The 26,487-nt window shown below is 42.9% G+C and overlaps 1 protein-coding gene across 1 annotated transcript in view; it reads right to left on the bottom strand.

The window, feature by feature from the left end:
- The window catches only part of LOC142581867 (protein turtle homolog A-like), a 189,870-nt gene that overhangs the window by 5,793 nt on the left and 157,590 nt on the right, over nt 1–26,487 (bottom strand). Inside the window, exons 3-14 of the mRNA XM_075691313.1 lie at nt 23,048–23,158; nt 20,464–20,664; nt 17,328–17,482; nt 15,890–16,034; nt 14,236–14,526; nt 11,654–11,947; nt 5,550–5,855; nt 4,436–4,564; nt 2,751–2,778; nt 2,205–2,290; nt 1,392–1,525; nt 564–920 (exon numbers count right to left, since the gene is read on the bottom strand). Of these exons, the coding sequence (XP_075547428.1) occupies nt 627–920; nt 1,392–1,525; nt 2,205–2,290; nt 2,751–2,778; nt 4,436–4,564; nt 5,550–5,855; nt 11,654–11,947; nt 14,236–14,526; nt 15,890–16,034; nt 17,328–17,482; nt 20,464–20,664; nt 23,048–23,158 (2,174 nt within the window). The 3' untranslated portion in view covers nt 564–626. The remainder of the gene's footprint in view (nt 1–563; nt 921–1,391; nt 1,526–2,204; nt 2,291–2,750; nt 2,779–4,435; nt 4,565–5,549; nt 5,856–11,653; nt 11,948–14,235; nt 14,527–15,889; nt 16,035–17,327; nt 17,483–20,463; nt 20,665–23,047; nt 23,159–26,487) is intronic.

Below are 26,487 nucleotides of genomic sequence, written 5' to 3'. Positions count from 1 at the left end.
CAACGATTGACGAAGGATGTGCTGTTTTAATGGCATAATACGCGAAACGTGTGTCGCTCAAAAGCATGTCGAACGTATCTGTCCATACTATACACATCCTAAAAGTTTAAAAATATTGTTAGCCACTTGCAGCTATAAAACTCATAATTCATCACAAACGAAAAGAATATCGGGGTTATCGCCGCATCTGCGTAAGAAAGCATTTGGAAGTCAACGTGAAAAATGCTTATGGGGCACGTCGATTGAGATGTTTTGTAGGTATTTCCCAGTGTCATCTTTATGGGCCTTGCCTACAATGTGGGCTGCGCTGAATGTATGCTCGAACGCGTATGTCTGCACACCTTAGATATCTACGTTTGCTGCAAACCTATGAATACAGCGCACGGCCTTCATACAGTCACCTATAAATTCTGTTGCTTTGTCAGCAGGCAATAAAGTCTACATGATCTGCAGAGAAGTAGGAATCTTCCTGTAACTTGCATGTATGACCACTAGTAGCTTTAAATATTTGTTATCGCCATGCATCGCGCAGATAGTCACATAGTAGGTGCAATGAGACAAACCAGATGAAGTCGCGTTGCAGGTTCCGTGTTGAGCGCCACATGAAACTGAAAAATATATCTTGGCTAGACGGTGCTTTCCATTCGATTGCCCGTAACCAGAGGCAGATCGGAGAGGTTCGGCCTGATGGTGCTGTCCTCATTCATGTCTTCGGGGCCACCGGGAATCTGATGGCCTGAAGGAAGTGGTCGAAGGGCTGTGCTCCCTTGGAAGTCTATGCGGCCGTATTCAGCTCCGCGAAAATCTTCCAGGCCGGTCCTGTGTGGGCGCGGTAGAGTCGCCGACATGCACGAGCCCCCCGACCTCGACAACGCAAGCTCCACGTAGGTTAGGTCAGAACCTTCCTGGCTAGAAGCACGCTGCAAACACAGAAAAGGTGTTCACATGAAGACATAAAGTTACGAAATATTACAATGAAGGCACTCTCATCGCCGGAGCTTGTCCGCTAAAGCAACAAAACTTGATATATGAAAAATATAAAGCCAGCAAAAAAAATCTCAGTACCCTTCCACTCTGTGAAAAAGGTTGACCAGCGAAGATGCGTATGAGGGCCCCTTAATGGCGAACTGCACCTCAACCGGGGGTCGCCCTGGCATTGCGCTATCTTCGGGATCGATACACGTATGGGGAGCGCTTAAAGCCTACTTCACCTCCGCCGCGGGTTGGCCCGCAATTGCACTATCTCCGGGAGGCCTATGTATAGGAAGTTTTTTTCTTGCAACATCAACACAATTTTTTTTCCTTATTTAGAACTTCTAAACAGGAAGCGCCTCAGAATTCTTTATAACGTGCCGTGTCGGCAGCTACTTATTGCTCGCAGTGAAACTTACTTTCCCATTGGCATATTTATTAGATGGTAGCGTTCCAGAGTGACTGATTTCATTCGTGGTAACAGGTAAGTTGTAATAACTTGTCACTGTATGCTTTTCGTATTCCTTCTTGTCCTCCTGTTCCTGATTATACGCTGAAAAAGCAAGTTGGAGATGATGCATTAGTTGTGTCATTGCAGAAAGGGCTGGATAATGCTGCCAAGTGCAACAAGCAAATGTACAAGGCAAAAATGCATAGGCGTAAACAGAAATCTGTAATATATACTACTACTGCGAAAACAAGCTTCGCAAATCATATCCTACACACTTAATAATTCTGTATTTATAATCGAAAGAAAGTAGTTTCAGCCAAATTCCAATACAATTTGCCTGCTAGAAGAAAGCTTTCAAAGTCTAAAGTTGTGATTTTGGAAATGTGCGCTTTGTGAGGAATAATGCACTCGGGTCTGTTTATTAGATTGTGAAATATATTTTGCCGTCATGCGAAGTGATCTTATTAAGGTAAGAGGAATATTTGCGTGAACATGCTCAGCTTCAAGATTTGGACAGCTGTAGATTTGCAGTTGCACCTACCAGCGCCTAATTCGGGAACTGCAAAGCGCTTCTGCTTGTCGTGCAATATTTCTTTTTTTCTTTTTTCTTTTCATGAATTCACTGCATTCACATCTTCTAAGAATTCCTTGCTTTTTAGATCTTGGTTTAACTTTTGAAAATGTTAGAAGAGAATCGTGGCCCAAATACTGTATATAATATAATGACAGATGTGCTATGCTGGACTCCAATTTTATGGTAAAACAGCAGAAGTAGCCTTACTGAGCGGAGCTGCTGGTATAATGTCCGGGCCACGGCCTTCTATATCAGCAAATTCTTCTCCGTCTTTTTTGAGCAGGCTTTGCGACCTGAAAGCATGAAAAGCTGGGTATACATTCTGTAGAGCAATGGTTCTGTAGATATAGTCATTGTAACCTAGTAGCTCACTAAATGTTTTTACTTGTTTCAAAGTGAATATTATGTTTTATCTGAAGAGTCACCAATGAGTCGACGGGCTCTCTTTGTAAAAAGAATACCTGTTAAGTGGCTCACAGCCGCTCTCGTCCCCGTCGAAATATGTAGGACTCAGGTGAAGCTTCTGACTTTTCACTACGCTAAATAGCAAAACGATAGAGCCGAGCAACCCCAGAAATTATTGCTGGATGTTTGATTTATTATAGCAAAGATTCAATATTTTTTTGGTCTATGTAAAGATTATGCAACATTGTTGCTCAGGATAAATTACTTGAACAACCTGTTTCGCAACTGTCTTAAGAAAAGACAATTAAACTTCTGGTGATAAATACTAGTAAAAAAGAAAATACTTACTTGTCATCTGTTCTTTCCTTGTACTCATCTAGAAGAAAGCGCGAATTGAGGAGTTTTTATGCGTCGTAAGTACACTTCGTATAGCTCCTCAGGCATAGTGAAGAATGAATACAGATGTTGGTCATAAACAGTGTAATAATATCAAAGGCACCTTGTACCTCTACATAACATCATTCAGTTCAAAGGTATATTCCTTACTTCGTTAAAGTGATAATAGAACTGAAAAAATAATTGATATGGGCTTTATTTCACACGTTTCTTTTAATTCAACGCGCAAGAGAGAAAAATAATGTGCCTATGAGATGGAACACATATCGCTATTCTTTTCGGTTGTGCTGAAAGTAAGGCCCTCGGTACTAGAAAGAGCAGGTGTGATGAACGGGTGGAAAAAAATAGTAGCAAAGATAGAGGGAAAGAGACAGGAGAAAGAGAGAAGAGCCAAGAGCTTAACGAGAACGAAACATCTGGTTTGCTACCCGACACTGGGGACTGAGGGAGAAGGAGGGAGAAAGATAAGAAAGTAGAGAGAGAGACAGGGGGCCCAGGGACACTATCCCAGCAATTCACTATCGCCGCAGACAATCATATCACAGTATCACGAATAGCCTGACGAACGGGAATCCAAGCTATAGCCTCTTGAGTAGGTCCGTCCTCCTTAAAATTGTAGCTGCGTAGCAGAAACGATTCTAGTCCCAATAATATAAGCCGGCCTGTCCTAAATAAAGACCAACATAAACGAGGTCAGAAGAGACAGAGACTATCCAACTAGGAAGCGCTCAGCTGCGACAGGTGCGCAACACTTCTTGGCTGCGCAAATAAAATACATTGAAATGGACAAATTATCAATTACTGTAAATAGTCCGCAGAATCATATGGAGTTCTTGCTAAGGAACATGGCACATGATACTTTTAAAAAAAGCTTAGATGTATTCTTATTTTCCCCTGAACGCCCACATATTGGTACATCAAGTAGAATTTTGACCACGGATTATTCACCAAAAATATTATCATCCTTCAAAAATTGCCAGCCGCCTTCGCTTACAATATTATTGACATGACAATGGCCGGCGCTATTTCTTACCAACTGCTCTATTGTGCTATTCCCGAAAAAGCTATAATCGAAAGCATTTTGCAGAGAAACTTTCCGCCAATTGCGTTAACAGCCCTAATGTATATCGAGCAGGCTGCTGCTTACAAGCTGTTTTTACGAAGGAAAGAGGTGGGATACTCCAACGTTGGGAACTTATTTGCAATCCAGTTCGTAGAAGAAGCTCCGACCATTCGTGATGGTGACCCTTACGTTAGCGATGGTGGTCAACGAAAAACAGTCAGTCTCTCTGAACTAAACCATATGTGAGCTTGTCCCCTTTGCCCGTATTCACAAAGCAAAACACAACGATGGCTGACCAATAAGAAACAGCTCTTATATGAAGGAAAGTCTGTGAATTTCGCACCTGATATGTACTCTTCCGAGTTAGTCCACAACGAAGCTACCAACTTCAGGACTCAGTTTGAGAAGTCACATAAAAAAGGCTGCTAATTTCATATACAAATTCATAGAAGGAATAGTAAGCATGAGTAGGCCGTATTGGTTAGAAATATGTAGAAAAGTGATACCCTCCTGCAATACAAATTGTGAATCGTGTTCCACATTTATAGATGTGTGCACAAAGGTTCGGACTTACCTCTAGTCTTCCGAGGATGCTTGTATTTTATGAATAAGATAATCACGATCGCTGCTATCACTAGAGTCAAAATAATGCCCATGATGACTCCTAAAACAGGTCTGATAATTATAATGGCTTGGCTTCCAGCTAGAAAAGGAAAAAGAGAAGTCGTTAAGACTGAGAAGGCTGCCTAGATTTATAAAGAAGTGCATGACTTTTTCACTTATTTACGAGCTATTCTGAGGAGACAAGGTGATATTCTGTTGAAATCAAATTTTCAAAAGTAAGTACAAGTTGCTGAGTTAAGAAATGCTGTAAAAATATTTCATAAAATAGTTACTTGATTGTCATAGCATTTATATTATTAAAAAGTATCTAATAGAACATACAAGCTCGTGTACATTTCACTTCATTTACTTTAGGCACCGTCGGGTATTTACACAAATTAGGTGTCCTTTTATTACCCCAACATCTGCTACGCCCCTTTCTTTCCTCCTTTATTTGTGCTGCGTGAGCGTAAAATTAAGACAACACAGGCATTCGACACTGATTTATTTTCATAACAGGGATTTCGTTCTGGCTCTTTTCTATGACACACAGATACTGTTATGCAAGGCCAACAAATATTTCAAATCACAAATAACCAATACATTTCGTGACGCTATTAATTTATGCGGCATTTTTGCATCGCGTAATCAATAGATTTAGGTCATAGGATATGATACCAATGCTTAGTATCACAAGTCATACAACTTACCTTACCAACGCAAAGCTTTGCGCGAAAATGTAAATAGAACGTTGGACATTGAGCATTGAGCGTTTCATAAGGCATAAGTTGTGCTAAATACTTTCGGCGACACGCTCATCAGTGTTTCACTCCAAGCGGAAAGAAAGACGGCAAGTCTGATACTAAGGCTCGGGAAGTAAATCGTTCGAGGCTTTCGGTCTCATGCGTGGCTCGAAAGGCAAGTGCCGGCACCGAGATCGAGCGAGAATAGAAGGTTGCATCAAAGCCGAGAACAGGGAAACCGGGCAAGAGCAGGTAATGGGCGAACACTAGTAATCGAGAATGTGCGCTCGTGTTCAGCAAAGTGCCCAGCCGCGCTAACTGCAGGCGCTGCTCCCTGCTTACCCGTTAGTTTCTCGGCGGGTCTGAGTGTGCTGACGACGAAGCGTGTGGGCGGCCGATGTCCTTTAGCGTTTCTCGCGTACATGCTGGCTCGAAATGAGGTGCCGCCGGCGAGCCCCGAGAAACCGAACGCCGCTACCGGCGACGAAGACGCGTTGGCCACCAGGCGGCCGCTATCGACGTCGTGAAGCTCAGCGAAAAACGTGACTGGCGTGACACCGCCGTCCCAGGAGCCCTCGGCGCACTCGAACGACACCGAGTCCTCGGTGGCGTTCAGCTGGCTGCAGTTGCTTACAGGCTCTGGTGGACCTGCATCGCATGAAAACGAATAAAGCTGGCAACTTTCACGTCGCCAAAGGGAACGACATCGCTTACACAATCGTTCGCGCTTCTATTGTTTCCGCCTGTTTATTGCTACAATACTACCAATACGCCCTTACGGCATGCAGCCCCGCGAATGAATTGAGCTAAACAACTGATTCTCGTTACCAAGCCAAGCCAAATCATAGATGTCTAGGAGGGGCCTATTCTCTTTTGGCAAATGCAGGTGCGATAAGGCATTAGTGTATCTCAAGTGGTCTTAAGGAGCGCTCATTACCGCAGTAGAAATCGCGGCGTAATTGTCACTACACTGGGCTAAATATGTAACCATCTCAGTCCCAGCTTGTGCAGTTCAACCCGCAGCCCTGAGGCTGAATCTGCAAGAGTACACATCTACCGCAAAACATACATACATACATACATACATACATACATACATACATACATACATACATACATACATACATACATACATACATACATACATACATACATGCATACACACACACACACATACATACATACATACATACATACATACATACATACATACATACATACATACATACATACATACATACATACATACATACATACATACATACATACATACATACATACATACATACATACATACATACATACATACATACATACATACATACATACATACATACATACATACATACATACATACATACATACATACATACATACATACATACATACATACATACATACATACATACATACAGTGTGATGCCGATAGCTGTGATAACGAAACTACCACCCTGGTAGTTTCTTCCGCCAATCGCCGCGGGAGGGACTAACGGAAGAGAAGTTTTTGGAAAGGGGGCCCCAGTGTTTCGTAATTACGTTTCGTATCCCCCTCAAAACCATAAACAGTTTCTCAGGAGAGTTGAGAATAGGTAAAGATTGAGCAAAGAAATTATTGTCCAGTCACGCTGAAGTTATTTAACGGATATATCTGCATGGATCGGGCAGCATTCTTTGCAGACAACCTAATGCCTTCTAGGAGCGTGCTGCCGCATTCATCAGCGACATCAATACTGGATGTAACTGCGAAAACAGCATCGACAATTTTGAAGCAAGATGTAAATCCTTCGACAAAGCCGCGCTCGCCTTACACTCTAAAAACAGAAGCACCATTTGGGGTGTCTGCCACATGTTTGCCACACAACAATAATCGTCATGTGTCTTGCCCGCATTTCCTTTCTTTGACGCTGCGAGCCCGGTGCTTCCAAGTCGTGAATGACATGCGCGTTATTAGCATGACAGAGCATTCTCGACAGGAAAGTATCGAGCGCAGAGTTTTCAAGAAAGGAAACGCAAGCAAGACAGATGACGATTATTGTTGTGTGGCAGATCTACACCCAAAGGGTGCAACCGCTTTTAGAGTGTACTAGGGCGACATCATTTGTATGTTTGCCTCACTATTATAGGGTGTCGCTGCTGCTTGCACACCGAGATTCGAAACGATAGCACAGAGCTACCCGACATGCTCCCAATATTTTCGCTAAGTTCTTCTCCTCCATGTGCCGGCATCTATTCCTACCCTATAAAGGTGGATTCGATTGTCCCTTTGAGCTCTTTCTGGCTTTCACGCTGTCATCTCATCACTTTTTGCTGAATGAACAGCTGACATTTTTTTCAATCTTTTTTTTAAAGAAACACCGAAAGCGCCATTTTACTAGGAGCCCATTGCAGAGCTGTACAAATGTCTTTTATCTCACCCAATTCACATCTATTCCCACCTATGTAGAACGAAGTTATCTGTTGTCTGTTACAATTAGGTGGCATGGCAAAAGCAGACAATCGCATTTTTGAAGGTCTCAATTGCAGAATTATTTTCTATTTTATCTGTTCTTGTCCTACAACATTGCTAATTATCGTGATTGTTTTTGAAGGAAACAGTGTGCCGACAGAAAACACGCACTTGTTTAATATCATGTGCCTTCGGCCTGATACGGTTATGATTCACAGAAAACTACTGGTGAGCTAAAAGCAGTTTAAGAACTTATGCCAAAATTCTCTTTACAACACCAATGCAAGAGTATGTGCGCAGGGGTGCGAGCAGGAACACGCACTTATTTTATTTTTCCTCATCGCTGGAGTTCAATGAATAAGTAAATGCGAATATGTTCGAAATGCACTAATATTATACGATAGCGCGCTCTGTAAACGTTTTAAAGGCAAAGCTTATCTTAAAGCATCAACATTAGGAGAGTCAAAGTGGAAAAAAGCACAAGCGTGTAAAGTCCGGGAAGCCAGTCGCGACCGGCTCCCCGCACTGCACACGCATATATACAGGATGTTTCAGCGAACACTTTCAATATTTTTTAAGGGTTGCCTGGGGCTGATAGCTCAAATTTAGTTTATGTGCCGGTCTACTCCAAGTGGCGGACACTGCTTGCACAAAAAATTGAAATGCAAAATCGACTAATTAACAAGAATGTGTTAATTACTTTTACCTAATTATCTTATTACCCATATTGCAATTTAAAATTCTAGCAGTGAACTTCGCAGGCAGGGCAGATCCACTTGGACCGAATACTCAGGACGACACCAGTTTCAATATATAAATTCGCGAACTTTGCGGAGAAATGCATTGGCGTTCTATTTACTTGTGTGCTTCAGTGCATGAAACGACATTTCGTTAACAACTGGAAGGCCATTGCATTTCTCAGCCAAGTTCGGGAATTTATATGTAGAAACTGGAGTCATCTTGAAAATTCATTCCAAATGGATCCGCCTTGCGAACTCCAGGGCTAGAATTTGTAAATTGCAATATGCGCCATAGGGTAACTAGTTGAAAATTTAATTACTGCATTTTTATTAATTAGTCCAATTTGAATCTCAATTTTTTGTGCAAGTATTTGTGCGCCGCTTCGAGTAGACCAGCTCATGAACTAGAATTGTGATATCTGCCACAGGCAATTTTTAAAGATTTTGCAAGTGTTAGCTGACACAACCTATATATATGAAGCAAAACTGTGGATGACAAAAGTTGCGTTTTACTGGGCGAAGCTGTGCCCTCAAAAACAGGCTACACAAAGAAAGAAGAACGACCGCGGCGAACATAGTCAGCGATCGTCGAAAATCTGATGAGCTGGTCAAACGCGTCGGCTTTTATGTATCAGTGATCGAATGTTCCACAGTAATCGTTGGTGCTCACATGCCTTCCAGAGAGTTCTACACAAGGTTTGGTGACAACAGACAGCGGATAGAACAATCGATCACGTTCGAGAAATTCCAGATACATGCAGGCACGTCCTAGGCTGAGTGATAACATTTGTTAGACTGTGAAACAGGGTCACCCGATAAAGATAAACAAAACGTGTCGAAAAAAATTATGGGGTTTTACGTGCCAAAACCGCTTTCTGATTATGGGGCACGCCGTAGTGGGTGACTCCGAAAATTTGGACCACGTGGGGTTCTTTAACGTGCACCTAAATCTAAGTACACCGGTGTTCTCGCATTTCGCCCCCACAAATTCGAAATTTCCGGAGTCTCCTGTAGATAGATAGATAGATAGATAGATAGATAGATAGATAGATAGATAGATAGATAGATAGATAGATAGATAGATAGATAGATAGATAGATAGATAGATAGATAGATAGATAGATAGATAGATAGATAGATAGATAGATAGATAGATAGATAGATAGATAGATAGATAGATAGATAGATAGATAGATAGATAGATAGATAGATAGATAGATAGATAGATAGATAGATAGATAGATAGATAGATAGATAGATAGATAGATAGATAGATAGATAGATAGATAGATAGATAGATAGATAGATAGATAGATAGATAGATAGATAGATAGATAGATAGATAGATAGATAGATAGATAGATAGATAGATAGATAGATAGATAGATAGATAGATAGATAGATAGATAGATAGATAGATAGATAGATAGATAGATAGATAGATAGATAGATAGATAGATAGATAGATAGATAGATAGATAGATAGATAGATAGATAGATAGATAGATAGATAGATAGATAGATAGATAGATAGATAGATAGATAGATAGATAGATAGATAGATAGATAGATAGATAGATAGATAGATAGATAGATAGATAGATAGATAGATAGATAGATAGATAGATAGATAGATAGATAGATAGATAGATAGATAGATAGATAGATAGATAGATAGATAGATAGATAGATAGATAGATAGATAGATAGATAGATAGATAGATAGATAGATAGATAGATAGATAGATAGATAGATAGATAGATAGATAGATAGATAGATAGATAGATAGATAGATAGATAGATAGATAGATAGATAGATAGATAGATAGATAGATAGATAGATAGATAGATAGATAGATAGATAGATAGATAGATAGATAGATAGATAGATAGATAGATAGATAGATAGATAGATAGATAGATAGATAGATAGATAGATAGATAGATAGATAGATAGATAGATAGATAGATAGATAGATAGATAGATAGATAGATAGATAGATAGATAGATAGATAGATAGATAGATAGATAGATAGATAGATAGATAGATAGATAGATAGATAGATAGATAGATAGATAGATAGATAGATAGATAGATAGATAGATAGATAGACAGACAGACAGACAGACAGACAGACAGACAGACAGACAGACAGACAGACAGACAGACAGACAGACAGACAGACAGACAGACAGACAGACAGACAGACAGACAGACAGACAGACAGACAGACAGACAGACAGACAGACAGACAGACAGACAGACAGACAGACAGACAGACAGACAGACAGACAGACAGACAGACAGACAGACAGACAGACAGACAGACAGACAGACAGACAGACAGACAGACAGACAGACAGACAGACAGACAGACAGACAGACAGACAGACAGACAGACAGACAGACAGACAGACAGACAGACAGACAGACAGACAGACAGACAGACAGACAGACAGACAGACAGACAGACAGACAGACAGACAGACAGACAGACAGACAGACAGACAGACAGACAGACAGACAGACAGACAGACAGACAGACAGACAGACAGACAGACAGACAGACAGACAGACAGACAGACGGACGGACGGACGGACGGACGGACGGACGGACGGACGGACGGACGGACGGACGGACGGACGGACAGACAGACAGACAGACAGACAGACAGACAGACAGATAGATAGATAGATAGATAGATAGATAGATAGATAGATAGATAGATAGATAGATAGATAGATAGATAGATAGATAGATAGTACAACTGCAGATGGTATGCTCCATACCCTCATCAGTTGCACTCCGCTCCTGCAAGAACCAAGATGTGGGTCGAGTGAGCTCCTGAACAGCAGTTTTACCGTGTAAATCTGGTTTAACTGATAGATCGGAGACCTCAAACTGGTGCGACGTAATGCTGACGCATTTCGTTCGCCTTTACCATTAAATTACCACTGGTTTATTTCTCCGTGGGGGAATTAACTTCAAAGCTGATACTTGTGTGTGGATGACTTCCAGAAAGAAAGAGATGCCTTTGAGGGGAATCAAAATTTGGATAAGATAAATTACTAGTGCCAAAAGCAAGGGCACCTCCTCCTATAAAACCATTGGCGATAGAGCTCCACTTGAGCATAGTTAAACTTACTAGAAATAGAAAAATCTTTCGAATACATGTAGTACTCGAAAATGCGAAAATCACCTGCTTCATCGACAGAGAACTGCATTTGATATGGTGATCTAAAGCCGGTAGACTTACCTGCCGGGACGACAGTGAAGTTGCAGGGATGCAATTGCTTGCCGACCTCGTTTGCTCCCCAGCAGAGCAGATAACCAAAGTCGTCGCTATTCTGAGGTGAGTAGATGGCAGTGCTGCGCGTCTGGGCGTGGCTGTAGCTAGCCAAGTCGATGCGCTTGCCACTTGACGAGCTGTTAAAACGCCAATGGAAGGTCACGTCACCAGGATCTGCTTCCAGCTCACAGTGCACTGACACTGAATCCAGTTGCGAGACCCCATAGATGCGCTTCTGGCCCGGCTTGCAAACTGGTGCAACTGAAGAGAGAATGTTAAAAGCACAAATTTACTCTTTTTTGCGGCAAAGTCATGGTATCAACAGCAACAAATAAATACACATGTTAACTGGTCGGTAAAGTACATCATCTACTAAAGATTTCACTTTACTTCTAGAACGTTCAGCGTAAGTTTAGTGTATGTCTCAAAAAAGAAAAGAAAGAAAGGATATAGAAGAACAAATAATTTCCCTAATACTCCGTCACCAAACTCCTAACATTCCCTTCTCGTATATTACTAGCCAGACGAAATTCAGCAGTCGGGAACGCAAATAGAATAGATTCATCCATTTTCCGTAAGAATAGGAACAATGTTTTCTAACTCTTTTTTTAAACTATAGTAAGTCCGCTAGTAAGTCCGTAAGTTGCGCATCATCATCATCAGCCTGGTTACACCCACTGCATGGCTAAGGCCTCTCCCATACTTCTCCAACTACCCCGGTCATGTACTAATTGTGGCCGTGTCGTCCCTGCAAACTTCTTAATCTCATCCACCCACCTAACTTTCTGCCGCTCCCTGCTACGCTTCCCTGCCCTTGGAATCTAGTCGGTAACCCTTAATGACCATCGGTTATCTTCCTTCCTCATTACATGCCATGCCTATGCCCCCATTTGTTTTTCTGGATTTCAACTAGGATGTCATTAACTCGCCTTTGTTCCCTCACCCAATCTGCTCTTTTCTTATCCCTTAACGTTACACCCATCATTCTTCTTTCCATAGCTCGTTGCGTCGTCCTCAATTTCTGTAGAACCCTTTTCGTAAGCCTCCAGGTTTCTGCCCCGTAGGTGAGTACTGGTAAGACACAGCTATCATACACTTTTCTCTTGAGGGATAATGGCAACCTGCTTGTCGCGATCTGAGAATGCCTGCCAAATGCACCCCAGCCCATTCTTATTCTTCTGGTTATTTCCGTCTCATGCTCCGGATCCGCGGTCACTACCTGCCCTAAGTAATTGCGCATCAATAGGTGCACGAATAACTATGAAACGGCCGCCAGTAAATGCATGATGGAAAAAAAGAAAGATTCTGTACACGCCCAACATCTACTGATTAATTATAGCTCTTTTTGAAGGGTGAACATGCTTCATTACATGCTTGTAGTTGGAATGTAGTAATTAAAACCGAGAACTGATAATGTCGATCGAGGGACCTGTTAAAGCTGATGTGCACAAGACGTAGAGCTCACGACAGCTATAGCTTTCACAGTGCAACGTGGAACCCATGCCACCCTAGTATTCCCTTACTCTCTGCGCGAGCTTGTTTGCGTACATGTACGTGCGTGAGTGTGTCCACGATATGTATGAAAGCATGCAAGTGCTCAGAGAGCATGTTCTTATACGTGGGCCTTGCGGAATGCAGTGTGTTCCACAAAAATTCTTCTACATTCACGGGCCCCAGAAAGTGCCAATAATTATACTCTGTGCTACCTGTGGCTCGGTTATGGTCTTTACTGAGTCCTTGGTATCGCTGATACTACTATTCCTAAGACCTGCAGCTTTGGTGAGATATTTGAGCACTTGCTACAGTATTCGCCCACCTTCTAGCGCAGATAGTCAATTGTATAGTAACTTGGTGCGATCGTATAACAATCCGGAAAGTCAACCATTCGCTTGTTCTCGCGTGATTGGCCAAAATCGTGCTGCCGACATCAAAAGCGTCATTCTTACAGATCATGTGGGCTTTCCGAACCCTTATGAGATCGCATTCCTAGAAAGACATCAACGCCCATCTTTTATCATGGTGCCCTGTTGCACAAGTATTTCTGGTGCTGTACGACTATGCCAGAGCGACGAACACAATGAACAAGGAACGAACAAAGTAACAACGCTGTGCTATTCATATAAAGATCAGCTACGGGCTGTCCAGAGGGTCCACGATGACGCCATAAGGCTCGGCCTGGCGGTGCCGACATGGACGCGGCCCGCCTCGGTCTGAAAATACCGGGCTTCAGGACACTGATAAAGTTTTGTGAATGAATGAATTTTGTGCCCTTCTAAGGTCGCGGCCGCAGGTGTTACGCTGTTCCAACGATGCATGCAGCTGTTTGCAAGACAAAATGTAAATCTCACAATTTTTCCGAAATTTGAGATGACTTATTTAAGTACGGGCGGCGCCTATACTATTACGCCATCTATGGGCCTTGTTACATACAGCTACACGATATTGTAAAAGAATGAACAACTTACAAACGCTATAATACCGCGATAACATCCTGTAAGGTGGTACAAATAACAACTAGGAAGCTGAACCAACCATTATGGTGCACTCACATTTAATTCGTAAGATGAAGATGTTGCTGGTGCCATGTCCCTCCCGATTAGCAGCGGTGCAACTGTAGCGGCCGCGGCGTGACCTCCGCACCTTCTGTAGCACCAGCGACTGGTTGCTCACAATGACGCCCGCGCTGGTGTTTGTGGCAACCTCGTGGCCTTCAAAGAGCCACGTCACCTCACTAGCTGGAGGGCTGGCTTCCACGTGGCATTCCAGGTAAACGTCTCGGCCTTCGTGAATGTCATGCTCCTTGAGGTTCTGACCGAGCATCAATGTGATGCGCGGTTTATCTGTCGAAAGAAAAAAGGTGAGAGTTCTAAGAAGGTTATTATTAGCAAAGAAAAATGTTGTTGTTTTCCTTCTAATACCTCATTGACTCGCGTAATGGAAGGTTTGCCCATGATTGGGGGACTTATGTTTTCTTCACAGTAAATCAATCTTCCTAGATATAAAACACAAAACAAATTCTTACATATCGAATGGGCAAACTTATAAACAAAGAAATAGGTTATTCTGCTGTGTCATGTAGCTCTTTCATTGAGCAGTTACTGTATTCGCACCAACTTCACGCGCTTCAATAAAGAACAATACAATAGTCAAATAGCTTGACCTGCATTAAAGGTCAAGCAACTTCACTGTCGTCACGGCAGGTGAGCGTACCTGCTTTAGATCACCGCATTGAATGGTCCACACCATTTCTTGAAGATCCAGCAAAAGCTACTACTTTTCCTTTCACCGGCACAGGCAATGTGGCCGGGTCTGGTTGGATGCGTCTCCACCAAAAAATAGCGTTCCCCTCTGGTGATACTTGCTGACACCAAATCACGAGTGTTATCATTCAGTTATGCCATAGGTCGTGAGAGCCCAAGATTCGCTTTCTCCACAGTGGATCTCAAGAATGAACAAGTTTACTGCGTGTGTCCATGTATTTAGACTTAGACATTGTCACTGAAGTGAGGCAGAAATACTGTATGGGGTACAGATGCGCGGGAGACATGACTAGTTGGTCGTTGCAACCTATAAGCTACAGTCACGGAGCCATCGCTGAAGATCCGCGGCTTATATGTAACTTCTATTTTGTATCAGCTCAAATATTATACTGTAGCACCCGCAACTGGTTGCTCACAATTACGCCAGCGCATATGCCGTTGGCATATACTATATATGTTTCTTTTTTTGTGAACTATGTTTTACTCACGCACCTAAGCGGGCCGTTTTCTGCATTCGCAAATTTCTTTTTCCGATCACCAACCTCAAAATCAATCCCTGCTAAAGAAACAAGACTTACCTATTATGAAAAAGAATTCTGATGAGACAGAATCTCTAAGTCTCTTATATTTGTAATTCGTTCTTTTTTTGTATAACTGAGTTTTCGCTAATAGAATAATATTTCAGTTCCACATATATTATTTAGGCAGAACGTATATTGAACCGTACGATCAGTGGTATACAGCATATGCTGTCAGCATACTGAACAACATTTTATTCCGCCCTAACCTCTTGAAATTACTAGCACATTCAAAACATTTAATCAGGCGCAATTCAGTTAGTGACACACAGGCCTTCAAACTTCTTTCGCCCTCTTTAATTTGACTATATTTATCGCGATGAGGAATACGGGAACACTCTCTCCAAAAATTTAAATGTACTTACAGAAAACGTCCAGTTTCCAACCTTCTTCAATAGCACTGCCTGGGATGAACTGATTCTCTGCCCGGCACGACAGCACAAGACCATTGTCCTCCGCCCGTGGTGTGAACAGGATCAAGCTCGAGCTGGTGCTGACGCCCTCTTGAACCTGTGTGAGTGAAGTCGGTGAAGCGCTGAGCGCACTGAACGACATTCTACGCTTTCTGCGGCGAGCAACAGAGGCTGTAGTTTACTGGGTCAGTTTGTAAATGTCCCATTATTCAGTGAAATTGAGGGTTTACCTTAAATGTTCTCATGGCATGGTGCGCTGAACGTTTCTCGCAGAAAGAAAAACACTAGTAAGATCTTGGTGAGTGCTTGTCGGTTCATATTTAGAACTCAGGTCGAACAGCGCCAATAAAACGAAGACACGAAGAAAGAAATGCCACAGAAAAGCGTTTATCTGTGGTATTTGTTCCTTCTTATTCTTCTTTATTCGTGCTGCTCACCCTTAGAGCGATAACGTTTAACATTTGTTAGCCGGTGAACAGTGGTCATCGGAGGAATATAGAGAAGCACACGTGTCAATACACAGGGTGTCCCACGCACTTGAGCTATACACTAAAGATGTGCAAATACCACGTAGCTGGATAGAACTAAGGTAACATTGTTTGCCGTCGCTTGGAGATACTCATATTATCTTTTGTTTCATTCCGCCTAATTAGGTAATAGCCTTAATTAAACAACTTGTCAAACAGTATAATTAGATTAAAAGTGTCGGTGGGAGAACGGTACACCAACATGAAATTCTGCCGTTATAGCTTTCTGTTGCTTGATACGTGCTGCATAAAAGTGTTTTTCGGAGTGTGAAAGAAGCCCGCCAATACACGCAAAGGGCCTCGAGTGGTCAGTCACGCGGCAATATTGCGTGTGTTTGTGGGTCCCTCGGTTAAGCCCCGGTCTTCTCGTTCATTTGTCGCTCTTTGCTCTAAAGCTCTAAAGTCTAAATCAGGGTGTTTATATATATATATATTTATATATATTAGAATTTATTTAGAGCAAACAGCGACAAATGCCATGATTCGGGGAACGAGGACAAAAGCGCTTTAGGAAAGCTTGAGAAGACCTTGGCTACACACACCGCGCAGCCAATGAATTTTGATGTAACGTGCATTGCAGCGCGAAAGTCACTAAAATTGAGAGCAACTACAGCCTTTAATCAAGACGTTCTGAAATTTATTAATGTGGTTAACAAAAACGAAATTCAAATCGCACAGTAATATAAGTAGTAATTAATAGGAAGTCGAAATGGGAGGGATTTTTTAAGTCCTAAGCATATTTTTGCTTAACGGGCTGGTATTATCCAGAGAGAAAGGCAGGATTTAAGCATACGATAAACGCACAAACTGAATACGCAAGAAAACTCAGTACTTGAGGAATGAGAGAAAAAAAATCAGAATACCTGGTGTTCTTTGGAAGAGAGAATCTGTTCACCGCTTTTCCACCAGGTGAGCATCGCCGGAGGCCTGGATCCGCTAGACGAACAAACCAGCTCTATTTCTTTATCGGCCGAAAGCGGCCGCTTCGGTGGCTGGATGGTCACGTCCAGTGGTATCACTGCGGTTGTTGTTAAGTGAAGAATGAGGACAAAGATGGCGAGCGGCCGACGTCGCCAACAACAACACTGCATTGTTAATGAGGAGCTGCTTCCCCGGAACACGGTATGATCAGCCATGCAGTAAATCACAGAAAGAGAGAGAGAGAGAAAGAAAGAAAGAGGCCACTGCGACGCCGCCAGGTACAAAGCGACTGTTCGTGTAGCGAGATCTCCGCTAACAAGCCCTGCTTCAGAATTTGCCTTCTTGTTGAAAGAGAAATACTACAAAGCATAAATACACGAGCAGAAATACCACCACGATCGTGCTTCGCGCTTTCAGTCTTTGTTTTTGCGGCATAGGATTCAGTTGCTGCTTTGATGCCTAGGAAAAAGATCGCTGTCCGTAGGGTACGAGACTATTACATATTCAGTCTATCGTTCCTACCTAGACAAGGTAAGCACTGTGTTAGTGTATGCGTACAAGGGAGTTTTCAGCGTTCTACCTAAAATTAAACAGTGCGTGTAGGACGTAATGAAAGCACAAACTCACACGGCCGAACACGCTTATTCCCTGGCGCATTCTCACACAATTTTTCCCGGCTTGAGTTAGCGAATGTTAGGCAGGTACAGCCGGTATTCACGTACTTTGGTGAGCGAGTAGAGCAGTACGGCCCTACTTATTCCCAACTCATTCTATACCCCTATCGTCAGATATGGAGGTATTAATTTGCGTTGCATAGCTCGGGCGCATTTGTAAGAATTTTGTGGAGCTGTATATTGGCACGCATCGTGAAAACAACCCCTGAAGATTTTTGTAACATCGCAGTTACCATCCGAGTTCCAGGGTGCACTGGTATAGATACAAAAGCGTTCTGGCGCCCTGTGAGCTCATTGTTGCTGCGTCAAAGATTTTTTGGTGTCAAAATAAAACCTTTTATTTTCGTTTCTCAAAAACGTAATTCCCCCTAGTGCACGCTCCTCATCGCTTCCGGGTGCTGAGTCAAGCCGCCACAGTAGGTGCGCAGGCACCGGAAGCAAAACCTTGTACCTGCGTTACAAAGTTTATTCTAACGCTTGAATATAAGCGCAGAAAGCATCAGACTTCGCGTCAGACTGAGCGACAGACTTTGAAAGCTCTGCGCTACATCGCGCTTATGCGTATTTTTTTTTATTCCTCTACTTCTATACATTTCAAAAATTCTATTACATCTATCTACAACCTTGGATTTCCTTTCTTCTCTTACCTTTGCACAGGGTAGCCAGCCGGTTTTACACTGGCTAATATCCCAGTCTTTCCCTGTCTTCTTTCTCGTCGTCCTCCACACTTATGGATTTCTCCCTAATTCTTTAGATAGCTGTGAAGTTTCTCAAGCTTTTACCGGAAAACGGACCACATTATTCTCAGTCACTTTAATCTACGGACGCAAGCTAGTTCATAAGCGTATTTACTTTCCCGCTAGGCAGCCCGAGAAAGTGCAGTTGGCATACATTTGATCAATTAATACCGGCATTTCAATATGCCTACAACTTGAAGCTTGTCAAAAACGTGACAAGTTTATGTTGATACACTGATAATAAAACTACATACTGCTGGCTGTCATAAAGAACTCAAATTCTCAAATAACAGAAATTTGGAAAGCTTCCACGACAAGCCCGTTTGCCCTAAATAGTGCTCATTTTTACCACATGTCACTTTTGACAACCCCGGTATTCCCTAGAAATTTTCTTGCGTTACACTTAGTGATTATCTCGGCCACTTTTCCTCGGCATTTGGCGACGACACTTTCTGCCGCTTCAAGTGACAATGAGAGCTTGACTTCATAACTAAATGTTGCTTCACTTAGCACCTCACAACCACGTCCACGCCTGAAGTAAGATCGCTGACCCATAATGTATGATGGTATTTGATAGCGTATCGCAATTCGTCTCAGACATTAGAAAGAGCAACAATCCCGTGAGCAACAAGAAATCATTAAATGATTAATCTTTATACCGAAAACTTATGGCATCCCTCATACTGTAATTATCTAAAGAATTGACGCAAGCACTCGTCCTCGCCACCTGTCATTATATTAGTTCCCAATGCAATTCAATGAAATACTTTAAAAACGTCACTCAGTGCTTGACTTTAAAAAAATTGAAATTACAATTCAGATGCACTGCGTATAATAAAAATTTTACATATATGAGCATATACAGAAGGTGATAATGTGGTGATGACGGGAAAGTTGCGTGTCTCTACACGTCAATTCCCAGATGTTTACACGTATCTAAACCGTGTAAAACCTGAGCTAGGAGTAAATCTAAAGTTTCACTAACCGATTGTCTACAATTGAACGAACAGTTAACTGAGTTCCTCAAAATAAGGATCACAAACGCCAATAAGGGTTAGTAGGGTTGTGCGTGGGCTAACCGCGTAGACGTCATACGTGACCGCAAATTCCTATAAATGTGTAGATGAAGATATGTAGATCATAAAATTTAATATCTTTAGCTATAAAGAACAGAAGATTTTGCATAACATTAATGTACCGGACAAAAAAAGTTTCTTATCTTTATGGACCGTTACTCTGGTGGACACAAATTTTTCAAGAGTTGAAATTTTACTTCATCTTCTTCTTGTGGCTTTATTTCCAAGCTTTGATTATAACTCGCTTTATCATGTAAACGCTACCAAAAGTGCTTTCAGCAAGGTATACTTTCTGACCGTTTAAGTGTGTTAATCAATATTTGTTACAAATTGCAGTGGTCATCTGCATGTGAACTGAGTAGAGACGTATCCACCTATGCATAGAGTGACATAGGGCCGGAAAGGTAGAGGGTTTAATCGAAATGTTACTGGAGAAATAAAAAATAAAGAATACAAAATACAAAAAGAAAGCATACTAGAGGGAACCGAAGATGGGTAGTATTTATTGCTCACTCAGACGAGCTTGGCCTGTTTTCGTTGCTGCAGCAAGAAACAAAAAAAATCTGTGCGAAAACCCCAAGTCATACTAACAGTTCATGTCGAGGGTGATGGAGCGCGAAGCGGCCACGGTGACATTGTTGTTGCTGGCCTGGCACGTGAGCACAACCAGGAAGTCGGAGCGGCTCAGCTCGCGTATCTCGAAGCTATTGTGCACCGCGTCCCCTACAACGGTGTAGTTGTCGTCCACCAGCCGCTTGTCGCGCCACCAGGTGACCACCGGACGAGGCTTGCCTGCGCAGCAGATTCCTCGCTTATTTATTTATTTGAAATACCGTACAGGCCAGAGGGCAATCTTTAAGGAGGCGTCAAAATGCAGTGCTTACAAAAGCAGAGTCATAAGCAGTGTCAAAACAGCTTCAGTGTCAAACAGCGCCTAAAACAGTGCATGTCCAACCAGAATGAGCAATAAAAGGAAAATAAAGTAGAATGCATTGTAAATAAAATCTGAACACGTGATCGCTGTACAAAAGAGAAGACCAAGCGATGTGAAAAAAAAACAAGAATGTGGGACACAGGTGAAAGCACATGATAAAACGAAACAAAAAAAGCGAAGGCCACATGGATGAGTGCACAATCCATCCAAGCGTGATATAGCACGAGTAAATATGAGCTTAGACATAATAAAAGACGGCTTCAGTGAAATGTGCATTGAGTTGGCGATGTAATCTATCAGGGATAGACAGAGAAGTGATGCTGTCTGGCGGCTTATTTCATAATCTGGTGGCTTGTAGAAGTGCATACGAATTGAAGGCTAAAGTGTCGCCATAGATCCGTGTAAAACTCAAATGATAGTGCAATCTTTTGGACGTGGGGGATGGGATATCGGGGTGAAATGAACGATGCAGTACGCATCGAGAAAGTCCTGTACGAAGCGCACAGGATTCTCTCGGTTCAAATAGCTGAAGCTGCAGAATCAATAGAAGATCAGATGATGAATATGACAAATTTATCATTTATTTTAAAGAAAAAACAATGTTCAGTCTTGCATTCACTCTCACACCCATGGTTTCATCCTTACTAATCCTCGTTGTCACTACACACCTTCTCGGCGCGTGATGATTTCCTGGCTAAATAATATATATCTATTGACTTCAGTGCCTTAAATGTTTACTAGCTTTTTCTTCTCGGCAATGACAAACACCCGATTTCTCCCAGGAAAGAAGTTTTAGCTTCCGAAATGGTGTTTGTATGCTACAAGTTATACATCAAAGTAATGCGTAGCACAGCCTCTCTTCAGAAGCTGCTGCTGCGACAGTATCATTCTTAGCGCGTGCCTTACGATGCGTGCTTTTGAGGGTCTGGGTGAGGCATCAGTGCTACTCGTAAACTGCTATGACTACCAACATCTTCAGCTTATGATTGATCCGATACGTTTACTTACATATTTACCTACGTATTTTACGTATTTACGTAGCAAATGATTTTAGACAACTTTACAGCTGTGTGACATCCAAGTACTCCATGTGTGACAGTGAACCCATTATCATGTGTTCGGCACTATTTGGCCATAAGTGGACTTTGCGCCGTTAATTATTATCTGCTAAGAAAGGTTTTAAAAATGGCACGTTGCTTCAGCATAGAATAAAAATAGTTTCGGAAAAAGATTTGAAAACGATAAATTATAAGTTATCGCCAAAAACTCAAAGGGCAAATGCACGCATTTACCACGACAAGAAACACAGCAACAAGCTAAATGAGCGCCCTATTTTGTTACTCGTGCGGAAGACCGCAAACAAAAAGTTCTTCAAGAATCTCTCACTTAGGAAGAACGATACACCGCAAAATTTGTCAAAGTGCTACAATAAACATTCTAGAACGCCGACAAAAAATATTCCGGAAAATCATTTTGGGTGCATGTGCTCAACAAAATAAAATAAATACGAGGGCAATACAAATGCATAAACAGAAGAGAATAAAACAGAACGACCTTGCCCTGGGAACGAGGAGGAAGGAAACCGGGAGCACAGTTTCAAACTTTTTGGAGAGATATCAGCTGACGTGCAATTGAGCCAACATAAACAAACCACCATGGCAAACGATGCCCTCTCGCATTTGCACCTAAAGCGCCGAGAATGGGGAGTTGATGTGCGCAAAGCGAGGTAGTGTTGGAGTAGAAGGAGTTTAATGATAATCTAGATAGCGGAATCGTGGAGGCTGCAACGCAAAGCACCGTGAGACAGCGACAAGAAAGAGTGGTAAATGAACTGGGAGAGGTGGGGGAGCTTACCAGGAAATGAGACGTCTGGTTTGCTGCCCTAGACTTGGCGAAGGGCAAGGGTAAAAGAATAACGGAACGAAAAGCGGGTAAAAAAATTCACAAGCAAGAAAAAAATACTCTGCAACATGTCCGGTAAAAAACTGTACCCGCACAAAAGTGAAAGAAAGGTGAAACAGGTATGCGAAACCCCGTTCCTGCACCGACGAACCGGAAAGAATGATCAGGAACGTGGGCAAGCAAGGGGCAAATGCTGTGACGAGTAAACGTCGGAGGGAAAGCATCCATATAGAAGAATCGGAGGTTGCGAGTCGCGGAAGAGTAAAAAAAAGAAAGAAAAACGGTGCGACGTGGCGAGCATCAACATGAAGGCCGAGTGTATTTCTCGGTCCACCTCACCTCCTTGCACTTGGCAGACGAGCCGGAGATTTTCCCCTTCGTTGAAGCGACCCACGAGCCCCTCCATCCTGCGGCCGTCTTCGTCCACGATGATGGGGTCGCCCGGGGGCACTGCGCAGTAACCGGAATAGAGAGTGGCGCCGAGCGTTAAGCGGGCTTGAGCACGGCTTCGCTGTTCGCGCTCACCTCCCGCCCCTGTAGCGACAGCGGAATGCGGCAACCGAACGCGGCAGCCGAGGGAGACCGCGTCGCCTGGTGATGCTGCTTTTTCGCACCACCGGCCACGCCTCGCAAGCCTGCGAGGCATGCGAGTATGTGTACTCGCTGCCGCGTTCCAGGTTGTCTCGCTAGACCGCACTGCTGGCGATTCGTCTAGTGCGACCTCGAAGCACCTCTGTCACACCCCTTTCGCTCGTGGTTGCAATGTCATCAAGGCGGATAACAACAAAAAAATCACGAAAGAAAAGAAAGGAGAATGCAGAAAAAAATTAGATTACATTTTCCACGTCTTGGAGTAGAACCAATCATGGACCGCTTTAAAGTAAGCACAGGATAGACAAGAAAACAAACAGTTCGCCACTTTGAAGAGCGCCACTTGAGGTCTAAAGTGGCTCGTTTCATGCGAAGCTCAAAAATAACGCACGTCTATTGTGGTAAAACTCATAATCGAATCCGAGAAAAAATATCCGAGGTGCAGCAACAGTGACTGCGGCTGAAGAGTAAGGTAAAATTTATTCGAACTTTAAAAAGTACAGTCGTGAGCAAATGGTTGAAAACCAATGATACCTCGAATTTATTATTTATTTCTTTCTCCGCAGCCTTGGCGTCTAGGCGGAAGTCAAGTGATACAGAGACGAGCGAAGGTTCGATAAATACATTGTACTATAAGGGATTGCACGTTGCAAAACTGGGCAAAGCAATGGAAATTTTGCGGTGCAGCAGTTTTCAAATTTTCGATCGCCATTGTACTTATACAAACCATCATGCGCATCCGCTTTCTTGTAGGTATGTGCAACAAACTAGGCAATAGTACAACACGAATAAATTCTCCCTACCAAGAAAAAAATATAAACTAAATCGGCAATGGATTTTTCAGACCGACTGCATTTGCTCTGCTATGCACGAGGTCACGGCATCAAATCCCTGCCACGGCAGCCGCATTTCGATGGTAGCGAAATGCAAGAATCCCATAATCAAATTGTAGTTTTGGCACGTAAAACCCCAGAATTCAACTCAATTCAACACCGGACTGCATGTGTTGCGATATTGAGCGAAAGAATACACAAATCTCTGCAGTGATCGATTACGTATTTGCTTGCAGTTTATCTCTGAAGAAACGGTCAGTCTACAAAGAACATGATTAGATGTATCGAAATGAATACTCTCGTCAACGTATCTGTTATTTAGATGAAACCGCAAGCACAAAAGAGAATGTTTCTCACTGGTAGTTTTTGTTGTTGTCGTTGTTGTTCTCGCCGTCGACATCGTCGTCGTTGTCGTCGTTTACGTCGTTTACGTCGTTGTCGTCGAGTTGTTGTTGTTGTCGTCGTCATCGTCATTGTTGTTGTTGTTGTTGCTGCTGTTGTTTTTAAACGCCACAAGGTGAACCATCTATGTAGGCCTAAACAACGACAAAACTCAGCGCTAGCTACATAAAGCGAAAACGCCAGTCTGAAAGGAGAATTAGTTTTTCTTGTGCAAATTACTAAGGTTTTCTCTCGAAATCACTTCGAGCGGGAAGCCTTAACGGAAGTTCAAAACAAAAACTCAGTCGAAAAGCAGAATTAAACGTCCGTGACAGGCCTTCCTTTCTTTTTGTTCCCATGACAAAAACGGGAAATAAAGAAATCGTCGTTCTCTGTGTCAAGCTTTTTTGAAATATCTGTCACTTTCTCTTAGCTGATAGCCGGGCTCTTTTTTTGCTGCTGCCCTTCTTTCATCTTTTATTTTTATTTTACCGCACGAACACCTCCCGCATAGATATGCAGTCCGGTACGCCACACAACGGCAGCGAGGTTGACAGCGAGAGTGCGTCGAGGCAACCGTGCGCGCTGCTGCCCGTGCGAGCGTATCTTAGTCCTCCTGGTCCTAGGCAAACGCTGAAAAACAGCCGTTGGCTGCGACCCTGGACTGGCGCTTCGCTCTCGATGACGCCTTTATCTCTCGCTCTCGTATTCCGGGCACGATCTCAAACAAGCGCAGAGAAGCTCGTGGCGGGTATGCCAAACTAGACTGCGTATTATTGCAACTCACCCACGCGGCTGCATATAAATGGGCAGAGAGGAGCCGACGAGTTCGGGCCCAACGAGCTCGGGAGGGCAATTGTGCCGCGAGGTTGGAACCGTCCAAGCGGCTTCGCACGCCCGCTGGGCGAATCTTCCCGTGGCCAAGCCCTTTTCGCTGTCACATATACGTTCGCCTACGAAGGTTGTGCGGGTCGTAACAGAACTACTGCATAGCGCAGGCTTACGGCGCTACGGAGCGTTGTGTTTGAGATGTGCGTGACTCGCTGTTCCCTTTACAGAACAAAAAAAAACTTTTTCATCCGTAATTACACTAGTGATAATTTTGTTCTATTCTTTTATCAATTGGTCGACGTGGGGAGACTGAGGAACGAAATATCCCGACTACTTCATTTATCTATAAGAAGGCTTGAAATAAGTATTATTAATCATAGCAAAGATAAAACTGTTATGACTTAGTGATTGATTGACATCTACATGCTTACCCCGCTACCTCATAAATGCAGGATACACTCCATCCACTAACGTGAATAGAAGGTCCAAATACGCCGCTCTACTGAAGCTGTCAGCAGTAGAAAAATTAAAGGCACCACTCCACTCTTAGCTATAGAATCTTAGTTACCGCATACACTTATCTAAGTTCTTGTTCACTAAATTTATTTTAACAAGACGATTATCCTGTGCGATAGTTCGCTCATTGACTACGGACCGAGAACTTGTCCAAGTCGTTCTAGTTTATTTCCTCATATGCTTCTTTCTGCCCTTCCCTCGTTTAGCCACAGTGAGAACCAATAAGGAACAAACAAGGTGTCCTGGTTGTCTGTATCCTAAACATTTAGTCCCCAGTGCTGTATTCTTTTTACAGCGAAGCTGTGCGTGGCTAACCGATTCTTTCATCCGTCTGTCTGTCGCCTGTATGCCAAAAACTCCTCCGGCGCAACTCCATGCGCACGCACAAAAAGGAAATATAGAGAAGTGCTTGATTGGCTGCGCCAGCGGTGACCTCCTTGCTCTCCGTCTCAGCCGAGCCCGCTCGCAGCAGTTTCTCTTAGGCTCCGAAATGGATAGGCCACGGGTCATGCGTACCCCTGAAGAGCAGGCAGCTTTAGATCAGCAACGCGGGGAGCAGAACCGGGAACGAGCTCGTATACACCATGACGATGCTGCAGCCCGGGTACAAGAACAGGCTCGTGCAGC

This window comes from Dermacentor variabilis, chromosome 5 (assembly GCF_050947875.1).
Source record: "Dermacentor variabilis isolate Ectoservices chromosome 5, ASM5094787v1, whole genome shotgun sequence".
NCBI classification, from domain to species: Eukaryota; Metazoa; Arthropoda; class Arachnida; order Ixodida; family Ixodidae; genus Dermacentor; species Dermacentor variabilis.
This window is presented reverse-complemented; position numbering and strand designations above follow the sequence as displayed.